This window comes from Gracilinanus agilis, chromosome 2, assembly GCF_016433145.1.
Source record: "Gracilinanus agilis isolate LMUSP501 chromosome 2, AgileGrace, whole genome shotgun sequence".
Classification (NCBI taxonomy): Eukaryota; Metazoa; Chordata; class Mammalia; order Didelphimorphia; family Didelphidae; genus Gracilinanus; species Gracilinanus agilis.
Window position 1 is genome coordinate 718,873,942 of NC_058131.1, and position 13,321 is coordinate 718,887,262.

General features: G+C 50.1%; 1 protein-coding gene across 1 annotated transcript in view; it reads right to left on the bottom strand.

Moving 5' to 3' along the window:
• Positions 1–1,636: 1,636 nt before the first annotated feature.
• Positions 1,637–13,321, bottom strand: part of RNLS (renalase, FAD dependent amine oxidase) — a 242,495-nt gene continuing 230,810 nt past the window's right edge. The window contains exons 6-7 of the mRNA XM_044659230.1: positions 8,944–9,119; positions 1,637–2,421 (exon numbers count right to left, since the gene is read on the bottom strand). Of these exons, the coding sequence (XP_044515165.1) occupies positions 2,269–2,421; positions 8,944–9,119 (329 nt within the window). The 3' untranslated portion in view covers positions 1,637–2,268. The remainder of the gene's footprint in view (positions 2,422–8,943; positions 9,120–13,321) is intronic.

A 13,321-nucleotide genomic window follows, 5' to 3' on the forward strand; every position in this document is an offset into this window, starting at 1 on the left:
GGACAGAACCTTGGGGAGAGCCCCCTTGGGGTTAGCTGGCTCTTCTATAGGTTTAAAAAGTGCTTTACAAATATTATCTCGCTTGATCCTCACCGTAGTCCTGAGAGTTGGGTTATTGTCCCTGTTTTATGGATATGGAAACCGAGGCAAAGGATCAGTCATCCAGCGGGTAAATATCCAAAGCGGGATTTGAACTCAGACCTCTCGAGTCCTTTTGCTGCATTCTGCCCCTGGTGGGGCCACCTGCTGCTTGTTCTACAAAGTTTCTTCTCCCTGTCAAAGGAAGTGAACTCAAAGGATGATTATATTTCACTGTGACTGAGGGCTGGGAAATCCTTAAATTATGAAAGAACTTGAAAAGAGTCACTGAGATCATTCAAGTTATTTTTGGACACGTTCTGATGAATCGCAATATGATAAATTACCCCAAAGTTCGCCAAGCAAGAAGCAGTTTGGTGGGGCAGATCGGGTGATCACCAGGGTTAAATCCCACCTCTGGCACGGGGCGACCCGGGGCCTTTAGTCTGTCTGTGCCTCGACCTCTTCCCTAAGACATAGCAGTCCTAAGTGCTAAGATCTACCCATCTACGGGGGGCGAAGGGCTTCTTCCCTCATCAGGAGTTTGCCACATTGAAATCACGGATCCCTCATTCATTAAATACGCAGCAAAATGCCCGAGCCTTCCTGCCTGGGGGTCATGCCAGAATATGCTCAACTTCCACTTTTTCAGCATGTGGGAAAAATGGTTTTTAGCAAGAAGGTGCCAGGACTGTGTGCATGGCCTGGATGTTAAACAACCACCTAGGAAGGCCCTCGGGGGTCTGCAGGCAGTGCCTGGTCACGGGGCTCCTGTAGAATGAGACAGTTTTTCTGAGAACTGAGCGATGAAGAGAGCCGGGTTTGGTCTCACTTCCTTTGCATCCTGGCTGTTGATAACATGTTTTTCAGGTCCTCCACAGGGACCTTGTTTCTAGGCAGAGGATCCATTTTTGCCCCCCCAGAATGCCAGAAGAGTGGCTGGCGAGCCTTTGGGAAGCACCTGGGACGTGCCGAGGCCTGTTTAAACACAAATGCCGATAATCTCTTCACGGAACTTGCGTTTCAGCGGGGGAGACGGCACGCACGGGGGAGCTGTCGCCCGGGAAGGCTCTCGTTGGGAGATGTCTTAGGGGTGCTGGACAGAGCCACAGAGGCTCGCTGGACAAGGCCACGATGGAGGTAACGGCGACACCGGCTGGATTATGGTGGTAGGAGGGCTGTGAAGCACGGTTAGACGGAGTGTGCTTGCAGTTACCCATCAGGAGAGCTGCGCCTTTGGGCAAGAGGCCTGAAGCCGGATGGGCCGAGCCCCTTGGGCCTGGCCTCTGGCCTCTGGAGCGTGGCCTGCTGCATGCCCAGCCCCAGATGCCTTCTGTGTGAACGTGGGCTTCCCTCGAGGGAAGGAAGCACCTGGCCCAGAGTAGGAACTTAGCAAGTTTTTTTTATTAATTGATTGAAATGTGAGACTATTTCTCATGTGTTGAATTAATGAAATTTAAAAATTGTGTTAGATTCACTCAACTTGCCCCACATGCAGCCTAGATGGGTGCCATCTTGGAGGCAAGAAAGGAGACATAAAAAGACATAAACCCACAGATTTTCTTTTCGTGTTTTTTCATTTTATAGTCAAGTTTCAGTATTTCCCAGGCTAAATTTTTGTGAGACTTGAAGAACTAAACTGAAATTCAGCACGTCTCTATTGGTTGTTCCAAGAGTCGAAGAAAAAGCTGTTGCAGTTTGAGCTACACTCTCCAAGCAAGTCACGGAGAGACAAGTAAGAAAGGCTTCTCCGCCCCCACCCCAAACAGGCTTGCTAAGTGATACCATGTCATAATGGGCAAGAAAAGCAACTAAAACCTCTGCCCAAGGGGGCACAGACCGGGGCTCAGGGGCTTCTAAGGTAGAATGTTGCAAAGAGCTAGTCCGGGACCAGAAGGAATTCCTGCTAAGGATTTCCTTCTTCCCGTTCCAAATGACCCCCTGGCTCTGAAGAGACCTGACCTGCTCTGAGGCCTCTGTTTCCCCCCGTTGCCCGGTCACTGCCAGAAGGGATGCCACCTAAAAGGTGGGAGGAGTTTCCCTACAACATCCTTGTGCCATCTCCTATTCAATATGGCAAACGGGCATTTGGCAAAAGGAAGGACAACTTTCCTGGAAGAACATATTCTGAGAAACAAAGAGGGGGTTCAGATCTCTTGGAGAACACCAAAGCCAAAATGAATCAAGGCCCTAGAGATGAGGTTTTAGGGCCTCCATGATGCACAGAGCAGATTCCAGGCACCCATCAAAGTTGGACCGTGTGAAACCATCACCTCCACATATGAGCAAGGGCGTACGGTGAAGAGTCATTTGTCCCGGGCAGTCAGGGATGGCCTGTGTCACCTGCCAAAACAGAACACAGACCAAAGAGAGGGTGAGAGCGATGCCGCGGGGTGCCAGCTGGGAGAGCGAGCAAGGCTTCCCTTTACCTCCTAATTCACATTTTGAATCAACCAACATTTTTAAGCACCTTCTCTAGGTGTCAGATGCAGGGGATGCAGAGGCGGAAAGGGCACTGCTCGGCCATTCACTCAGCCGCTTTTATTCACGCTGAGATGGAGCTGGTCCTCACACGTCTTTCATTTGATCCCGCCACCATCCCCTCAAGCTACCACCCCGAGCTCTCTCCCCTTTGGGTCTCGGCAATACAAGCACTGATCAAGTGCCCACCCCAGTCTGACAGGAGAGCCAAAAGGCAAAGACCATGCACAAACGATGTACTGGACAAGCGATCATCACCAGAGGGAAGTCACTAGAACAAAGGGATGTTGGGAAAGGCTTCCTGTGGCTGACAGAATTTTAGCTGAGACCTGGAGGAAGCCAAGGAAGTGGAGATCAGGAGAGAGAGCAGTCCAAGGCGTGGAGAAGAGCCAGTGAAAAAGCCAGGAAATGGAGCAGCAAGTAGGTACACTGGATGGAAGAATATATTGAGGGGAAGAGGTCAGAGGTGGCAGGTTCTGAAAGGCATTGAATACTGGAAGATTTTGTATTTGATCTTGGAGGCAATGGGGAGCCAATGAATTATTGAGTAGGAGGGTGAGATCACTGGATTTATGCTTTAGCACAGACTGGAGTAGAGACTTGAGGCAGGCAGACCCCTCTAGTAGCTCTTACAATAGTCCAAACGCGGGGTGAAGGGGGTCTGTACCAGGGTGAGAGCTGTGTTGGAGGAGAGAAGGGGGCCTATTGGAAAGATGCTGCAAATGTGAAACTGATAGGCCTTGGCACCATATTGGATATGGGAGAGAGAGGAAGTGAAGCTATCCTTGTAACAAGAATGGGCTCAATGAATGGTCTCTTAGTTCCCTTCCAGCTCTGTGATTTGGACCCTGGCCCTCAAGAAGGGCAGAAAGGCAGAAAGGCAGAAAGGCAGAAAGGCAGAAAGGCAGAAAGGGGAGAAGCACTGGCTTCAGGAGCAGATGCCTGGGCTTCCTCCTGCCTCTGAGGTTTGGTCCAGGGGATGAACCTGCTGGACAGGCTGGGAGGCCACTTGTGGGTGGCATGGGCAGCCTGCCTGCTTTTCAGGTCGATCATGCCCCACGCTGCAGACACACTCATCTATTGGCCTTCACTGCCCTTTATAGGCACTGGCTGTGTGACTCCGGGCAGGGCCCTGCACCCCTCGGAACCCCATGTGACTCTGTTCAGAGGTCTGGGGTGGAGAAGAAAAGTCAGAAAAATCCTCCTCCATTCTCCTCTTCGGGATAGTAACACACGACACCAAAAGAGGACTGAAGACTTCCCAAAGCAGCCAACACGCTCTACGTCCAAGAGATGGGCACTGGGCTCTGAACTAGAAATCTGCAAGTTCAAATCTCACCTTAGATATTGCTTATCTGAGCGACTCTGGGTAAATCAATCAACTACTTTGTGCCTTAGTTTCCTCATCTGTAAAACGAGGAGGTTGGCCTTGTCCTTGAAGGCCCTTCCAGCCCTAACTCCACTCCATGGTTCTCTAGGACCAGCTGAACTCATGAGGCTCACAGACACCCCTGGACACCATAGTTTTTCTTAGCCTCATTTTACAAATGGGGAAACTGAGTTTTGGAGAGTGAAGGGACTTGTCCAGGGTTGTACAACTTGTAATAACTGGAATTAGGATTTGGATCCAGACCTCTCTTTACTTAACATCCAGAACTCTTTTTTTTCTCAAGAGGTGTAGTGGATAGCCTGCTAGACCTGGCATCAGGGAGCCCAGAGCTCCAATCTGGCCTTAGACATTTACTAGCTAAGTGACCCTGGGCAAGTCACTTCACCTCTGCCTTCCTCCAGTTTCCTCATCTGCAAAATGGGAATAATGATAATGTCGACATTTGAAAAGCACTCAGCAATCCCCAAGACACCATATAAATTTATAGTTACTTTTGGTTATCCGCCTCTTCCTCGGCCCACCACCTCCCCTATACATGCATCTGGGGATGATGCCAGTAAAATCTGGGTCCCAGAAGGGCTCTCTCATGGGGCCATTGATCTGGAGCCGGGAGGGATTTTGAGGGGCCCTGAGTACAATCTTCTCATTTTACAGAGGAGGTCACTGAGGCCAACCAAGGGGGCTGGTTTTTGGCTGAGCTGGGACTGGAAGCAAAGCCTCTGATGCCCAATCCAAGGTAACAGGGAGATGTGGGGAGCCATTTGTGGCTCTGCTACTGCCGCCCCAAGCAGCCCAGAGATGACGTGCCTCCCGGGGACAGAAAACTCTAAAAGGAGAGAGAGACGGGGCCAGCCAACGCCCCTGGACTTGGGGCCAGAAGTGACGCTTCCTTCCCACCTCTGAGCCTCCAGCTTTGTTGGTGGCCCCTCGTCCGGCGACCTCAGCTATGGAAAACACATCCGAGTATTTGGATGAGCAGAACCCGCACAATTTACATTCCGCAGTCAACAGGAGGCAAAAATAGAGCCTGGCAGGGAGTGTGAGGGAGGCCTCCAGGTGCTCTGCGCACAGGAGCTGCTCGGGGTTTCCCAGGATTCCTGAGCTCCAAGGGAGGCCCTCCTGGGCTCAGTCCCCGAAGGGAGCCCCAACAAGTGGTCTGGCCTTTGCCTGAAGGGCTCCTGGGACGGGGCATCCGTCTGGGGAGCTGGCAGGGCCCGGCGTCTACACAGGCTTCTGGAGAGTCTGCTCAGGCCTTTGGGAGAGGCCGTCCCTCGTCCTGTAGGAATGTCGGAGAATGGAGGGCAGGCGGGCAGCTGATCCTCCCACGTGAGCGCTCCGGCCCCAGCTCCAGCCAGACCTCAGCTGCTCAGAGGGCAGCCCTGGACGGCACCGTCGGCCCTTCGGCCGCAGGCCTGGTTCTGATCCTGGGCAGTCACGCTTGTCCCAGCTTGCTTGGCCTCCAGCCTGTGCAGGCTGAATTGGGGGCACGTCTGAGTGGGGGCTCCCTAGAGGACAGGCAGCGGGAGAAGCAGGCCGGATGGGGGCTCTAAAGCCAGAGGGGGAGAGCCCCGGCCAGGCTGTCCATTCCACAGTTCCTGCAGGCCTCTCCGGAGGGCCCCACGAGTCCTCGTGCCTGCTGCCGCTGGGATTCTTCTTTAGGCGGAATCACTGGCTCGTCAGGGTCCTTCCAGCTCCGAAATCCAGGTGGCGCGGAGGGTAAAGTGCCGCGGCTGGCGTCAGGGAGATTCGTGGTCCTGAGTTCAAATCCAGGCTCACACGCTTCCTAGCGGCGGGGCCTTGGTGACGTCCCTCCACCCTGCCTCCGTGGCTCATCTCTCCCGTGAGCGGGAGGAGGAAGGGGCAAACACTGAAGTAGCTGCTCAAGAAAGCCCGAATGGGGTCCCGAAGAGTCAAACTGAGCTGGAGCGACCCAAGAACAGAGTTCAGATTCCGAGGCCGGCGGGAGCTCGACTGTCCCTGCGACTTGCCGACGCTCTGCCTTGGGGCCTCCGTTTGCCCTTCTGTAAAGTGAGCATCTCAGACTGGACGTCCGGCAGAGGCCACAGTCAGTGTGTGTCAGACAGAACCGGACCTTTCCCCTCCCAGCCTCTCCTCTTCCCCTTCCCTCTGTACATCGGCCGGCCTCTGGCCCGGGGCTGTCCTTGGCCGCTCACATATCCCATCTGCTGCCCGCCTTGCCCTTCTCTCTACACTCTCCTCTAGGGCTCCCCACTTCCCCCACACGGCCCCGTCCTGCCCCTGGACCACCTGAATCACCCTCTACCTCTCCCGTTGTCGAGGGGCTGTCCTGGGCACGGCTCTGAGCCCCTCCCCTCGCCCAGGATTCCTTCCAGGGTCCAATCTAACCGGCTCTGCTCGGCATGGAAGGCCCCTTCCTCCCTCTCCCTTCTTAAGCCTCGGGGCCTTCGTCTGGGCTTTCTGGTGCCGCCGGCCGCCTGGCTGTCCTCGCCAGCGTGACTGAGCCGCGTTTGCTGCTCCCACGGCGTCGTTCGGCTGGAGAGGAGGAAGACGAGCGTCCGGACGGTCCGCAGATCTTCCAGGATCCTCTCACACGTCCGGAATCTCTTGGGATTTCCCGTCAGAGCTGACCCTTTGCGTGGCGGCTGACCCACAGAACCGCTCAATCTGCCGCGAATGCAGGGAGAACGAGGGTGACCCGAAGGCCAGCTGTTTGTTTGTCTGGGCATTCCCAGGCCTAGCACAGTGCCTGGTCCCCCCTTGGTGCCTATTCAGTGCTGGCTGGAGGCTCAGCGGGCTCCCAGGGAAGAGCCGACTTCCCAGAACGGCGATAACCGCTGGCTTTCCTTTGCGGAGGACACGAACCCCCTCAGCTCTGGAATTTCCATCCTGGGCCCAGAAATGCTGTCCGATGAATGAGAGGAGCCATCGCTGCCCCCCCAGGAACGAGCACCCCAGGAACGGGCACCCCCATCCCTTCCTATTTCTTGCTCTGACATCGGAGTCCAAGCAACACAAAGCACGCCTTCTTGAAAGGCCTGATTCCATTTACTCTATGCACTGGGCCTGAGCCAGAAAGAACTGAGTTCAAATCTGACCTGAGACACTAGGTGTTCCTGGGTGGGTCACTTCACCGCTGCCTGCCTCAATTTCCCCATCTGTAAAATGGAGATAGTAATATACCCATCTCCCAGGACTGTTGTGAGGATTAAATGAGATAATCATCGTAAAGCAGGGGCCTGGCACATAATAGGTGCTTAATAAGTGCCTGCTCTCTTCTCCTGTTTCCTAATCAACTCTGACTTTTCCCTCAAATAGAACTCCCTTCTCTGACCCCCCACCTTAGAGGGGTGCCCCCCAAGTCTTAAGGCTGCGGCAGGCTCCCTTCTGTTAGAATGGGGTCCTCGAGGGCGCAGCGGCCGGTAGAGAGCAGGTGCTCAGAGGGCGCCTCTGCATGAACTTGCTCCTTCTTTTCTGTAGCCATCCCGAGCCCTGCTGAGCCCCCCAGGACTGCCCCCTCCCCCAGGCGCAGGCCCTCCCACATTCCTGAAAAGGAAGCCCAGGCAGCAGCCTGCTGACTGCTCTGTCCACACCACTGCGGCCCAGTGCCTTTTCCCCTAGTCCTGGGCTCCCCTGTTGGAATGGAAGCCCCTCGAGGGCAGGTCTGGTGTTGTCCAGCGGTCAGAAGCTTGCTCAGTGATGACTGACAGACACTCACGTTCTGAGAGGGCCTCACGGCTGCGCTGTTATTCCCATCGTATAGATTGGTGGTTCCCAGACTTTTTTGGTCTGCCGCCCCCTTTCCAGAAAAAAATATTCCTTAGCCCCCTGGAAACTATTTTTAAAAAATTTAATAGCAATGAATAGGAAAGATCAATGTACCCGTGGCCATCACCGCCTCCCTGGATCACTGCAGCACCCACCAGGGGGCGGGGGCACCCACTTTGGGAATCACTAGTGTAGATAAAGAAACTGAGGCTGGGAAAGGTGAGGCGACTCCCTCCCTGGGCCACAGCACAGTCTGCCCTCCCAGCGGGCACCTCGGCCTCTTCTGGCTGGGCTTCAAGGCCTCCCCCTCCCTTGCTCCCTTGGTGGCCTCTACAGGTGAGGGCTCCGGAGTGACCAGTCAGTCCTACTCCTGGCTCTGGGTAGGGGAGGCGGCTCCCCTTTCTCTCCTGGGCTGCTGCCCGGCACAGGGAACATCCACGTCCTCGCCAGAAGCATCCCGGCTGATCTCTGCAGACCCTCCAGTGTGGATGGGGACCCTCTGCAGCAGAGACTGTCCTTTCCCACGATGGCAGGATTTTAGGGTTTCCAGAGAGCCCAGCAAACCTCTGCTCTTGTTTGTCCACAGAGGGGTCCTCCGGCCTCTGCCTGGGCCCCCCTTCTCAGGACAGCACGTGGCCCTGGGCTGCCTTTTGTGGCCAGAGAAGAGATTCTCCTTGATGCAGATCCCCAGGCTGCCTCCCATCCATTGCGAGTGATTCTGTCTCAAGGAATGGGCCTGCACGTCGGGCTCCACCTTCTAGGCTCACCCCTGAAATGCTTCTCGCTTGGGCTCGCTCTGCTCCCCACTCTCAGAAGCTGGGAGGTCGCTGCCCAGAGAGGTTGTGAGATGCAGAGAGAAGCCTGCGGGGAGCCCCGAAGCTGGGCGGCCTCTGGAAGGTCCCTTCCCTGTCGGGGATCTGGCGCTCCAGTTCCTTTTACCCAGGACCAAACAGCCCTACGGAGAGGCACTGTGTGACAGGGGCCCACATTGACCCCCTGCTCTCTGGGGGCCCCAAGGGGAAGACCCTTCCTCTAGCTGGGCCTCCCTTTCTTCAAGCGTATAACAAGGGTCAGCCTAGATGGCTTCTTCTGGGCCTAAAGCACTGATTCTGTGGCTCTAAGGGACAAGAAAACCCGCCCCAAAAGGAAGGGGTGGATTAGGCAAAAAGAAGACATTTCCAGGATGCTGGAAAAATGTCTTTTCCCTCTAAGTGGAGGCTCCGAGGGCTCAGAATGCTGGATCTCACCTGTGAGTAAGTCCACCTGTGGCACGTGGCGCTGGCTGGCGTGGGCAGGCCTGGCAGGAGGCCACTCACTTGCTGCAGAATCGCTTCCTGCACAGCCTCCAGGCTTTTGTCCTCGTTCTCCTTTCCAAAGGACACTGTGGTGTGGACAACCACGGAGGGGCCGGAGTCGGCTGCATCTGCGAGAAGGGGAGAGACCAGAAGGAGAACCTCAGCTGGACAGCCCCAAATTGGGGGCTCACAAACCCAAGAGGTGGGCCTTGGAGAGCCAAAGTTCAGCGAGCACGTTCTGGAAGCCAACAGGAAGAATCCCCCTCAAAAGAGGCGTCTGTTACCCCCGGAGGAGCGTTTGCTCACGAGAGCCAGTTTCATATCTCAGGACGCTGGTATGTTGGCTCCTGAGGAATAATTTCAAACACCGTCTGCTTTAGGGTTTGTACTTCAGTAATGACGGATACTTGCAAGCACGATTTTCTCCCAGGAGCCTCCCAACACCCGGGGCATAAGGGCCATCACTAGCCCTGGTTTAGAGGTGGGCGAACGGAGGCTCCACTTGACCAGGTGTCTCACCTTGTCTGCTCTTTGAATCCAGTCACCAAAATGGCTCTGAATGGGCTTAATCATAGTTATCCAGCCCAGTTTTCATCTTCCCTTCTATAGGGGTGACGTGCTTGTATCAAACCTTAGCTGGACACTGTGGGCAAGAGACTTCCCCATCATTTTCTCATCTTTAAACAAGGGGCTTTGACTGGGTGGCCCCAGAGGTACCTTCTGGATGTAAATCCTATGAAATATTTTACTAAAATCTAACCATGCCATGCCTGTAGTTATTCCCCATCTGCTTATGTAGCACTTTTTCCTGAAGTCTCCAAAATAACTCAAAAAAAACCAAACAACACATCAAATCAAATTCAAAGTGGCACAACAACGACAACAACAAAAGTCAGTGAGTCATTTTCCCAGCCCAGGACAGCTTAGAAGGTCAGAAAGGGAGGTCAGCAGCTCTGTGGTGGTGGTCGGGAGCAAGTACCATGCAAAGACACATTTCCAGCTGGGACCCTCGGAGGTGGCCACGGTGGCAGCAGTGAGCACTCAGTAGCCAGAGACAGCAAGGAGGCTGAACGTCTGGTCAGAAAGAGACCACAGCGTTCCCTTTATGCCAGCACTGAGGGCAGGACTAGGCACCATTTGGCATCAACACTGCCCATAACCCAGAGGAATTGTGGTTATGAGAGAGAAGGACCCTTCCCTGGGTAAAGACCAGAGTCCAGACCAGGGATGTGGTGACCATACCTTTTCCCCAATCATACCACTTTGGAAGCACTAAAAACTTATAGATCCTCACAACTAGCTATGAAAACTGTGTGAAAAAGCCTAAAGCTCTGAACAGTGACACCCCTCCCACTCCTCCCCCAAGCAAGGTGAGAAGGGTCCAACTCTAACATAAACTCCAATGTCAAGAAATAGTTTTTAAAAATGAACAACAAAACAAATAACCTTATGATAAAAATCTATAGTGGAGGCAGAGAAACTCAAGACACAAACTCAGAAGACAATGATTTGAGCAAAATCTTGAAGAAAAATATAGATTAGATACAAGTCCAATAAGAATGCTTAGAAGAATTGAGGAAAATTTTTAAAAGAGTAAGAAAAAGAAATGAGAGCAATGCAAGAAAATATGAAAAAGAATTAACAGTATAGTAAAAAAGGCACAGAAAATACTTAAGAAAACAACTGCTTTAAAATCAAAATTACCCAAATGGTAAATGAGGCACAAAACCTCACTGAGGATAAATACTTAACATTTAGAATTAGTTGAGTGGAAGCTAATGACTCCATGAGACATTAAGAAACAATAAAACATAGTTAAAAAATAAAAAAAAATAGAGGGAAATATGAAATATCAAAAAAATAACTTATTTGGAAAATAGATCTAGGAGAAATAATTTAAGAATTATTGGACTGTCATAATTTAAAAAAGAATCTGGATGTAACATTTTAAGAAATTAAAAAGGTAAACTGTCCAGATATCTTCATTCTCACCTGAACTGGTTCAAATAAGGAAGAATAAACACACAGAATTTTGAGTATAGAAATTCTTCTTACCCAACAGGGACGTAAGAGGGGAAAAGAGCTACGAAAAAGGGAGATTGTGTGAAAAGAAGGAGGGAAAATTAATAGAGGCATTTGGTAGAAGCAAAAGAGATTTTGGGAGGGCAAGAAGTTAAAAAAGAAGAGAGAATGATGAATAGAAAAGAATAGGATAGAGAGAAACATGGTTAGTGATCATAACAGTGAAGTGGATGAGCTCACCCCTAAAATGGAAGCAGCGAGCAGAAGGGATTATAAACCAGAATCCAAATAAAAACTAGGAGCTGGTTTTATGAAAACAACAGTAAAACAGACAAACTATTGGTTAATTGGATTTAAAAAAAAGAAAGACCAAATTATTAATATAAAAAATGAAAAGGTGAATGTACTACCACTGAAGGTAAAACCAAAGCAAATAGTAAGAACTATTTTGTCCAATTATATGCCAATGAAATTGATAATCTAAATGAAATGGATTAATATTTTAAAAAGTATAAATTGCCCAGATGAAAAGAAGAGGAAACAAACTACTTAATGATCTTAGAAAAAGAAATTGAACAAGTCATAAATGTGCTCACTAAGAAAAAAACCCTGAGCCCCAGATGAAATTGTAAACTATATGAAAAAATAGGTAAAGAAGGAATCCTGCTAAATTCCTTTTATGACACTAATATGGTTTTTTAAATTTAAATTTATTTATTTCTTTGTTACATCGAAATGCCCAGGTAAGTCCCTCCCTCTCTGTCCTCCTCCCATTAGAGAAGGCATCATTTGACAAAAAGATCTATGTATATATGAAATGATGTTTTGCTTATTTCTATTTATCAGTTCTTTCTCCGAAGGTGGGCATATACAAGTCATTCTTCAAACAATATTTCTGTTGCTATAGATAATGTTCTCTTGGTTCTGCTCATTTCACTTTTCATAATTTCTGGTAGGTCTTTCCATGTTTTTGAAAAAAATTATCTGCTTGTCATTTCTTACAGAGCAGTAGTATCCCATCACAAACACATATGCCACAACTTGCTAAATAAATGTAGTTTTGCTACCCTAAGAGTAATTGTGCAATATATTGAGTGCTGGCCCTGGTGTTAAGAAGACCTCAACTTCAAATTTTGATTCAAATACTTACCAGCTGAGTGACCCTGACAGGTCATTTAATCTTTTTCTGAATCAGTTTCTTCATCTGTGAAAGGGGGATGATAGCATCTACCTGCCAGTGCTGTTTTGGGAATCAAATGAGATAATAATTGTAAAGTGCTTAGCTTTCTTTTTCTCGTTTTTTTCCCCAATGTGGCCATGGTTAAAATACATTTTGCATGATTTTACATGAATAATAGACATCATATTTCTTGCCTTCTCAGTGAATGAAGGAGAAGCTGGAGGGAGGGAGAGAATTTGGAACTTAAAAAAAAAATCAAAGGCATTAGAAGTCTTTTGATCAACTGTATCATTCTCTTTAGACAACTCCCTTTTCCATTGTCAAGTGAATTGTTCCTCTTTATGTCTTAAGAACTTAATTCTTGAGAACTTTTATCTTTCCTGGGACAGCTTTCTGATAGGATTCCATCTATTCTTTCTCTGAGTGTTTGAAGTCTGTTTTCAACAAATATAGGGTACAATTTAGGGTATTCCTTCTCTTCCATCACAAATTCTAGGATGGAATGATCACTTCCTTCCAAGGCCCCTGTCATTTCTACCTCGGTAATTTATTCCTTAATGTGAGCAAGAATCAGCTAAAGAAGAAAATTTCCTTTTGCTGGTTCTTCCATGTTTTGTAAAATGAATTGATCATTAAAGAAAAGTCAAGAAAGTATAAGCTACTCTGCTTTTAGGAGAGAGAGAGAGAGAGAGAGAGAGAGAGAGAGAGAGAGAGAGAGAGAGAGAGAGAGAGAGAGAAAGTCTCTCTATTATATCAAGCCTCCATGACAGCTTTGTGCACTGTTTTTCAAACTCCTCATCCATTACTTCTGTCTGTCTAGGCAGTTTCTAGTGTATTCTGGTGACATTATTCCCTTTTCTTCTGTAGATCTTTCAGTAAATCAGTCAATCATCACCTGGGTGTTTTCTGCCATGCTTCCTGGTTCTGGTTCTTAGCTTTTCATGGTTCAATGGATGATGAGCCAGGCCTGGAGATGGAAGGTCTTGGGTTCAAATTTGACCTCAGGGGGCAGCTGGGTAGCTCAGTGGAGTGAGAGTCAGGCCTAGAGACAGGAGGTCCTAGGTTCAAACCTGGCCTCAGCCACTTCCCAGCTGTGTGACCCTGGGCAAGTCACTTGACCCCCATTGC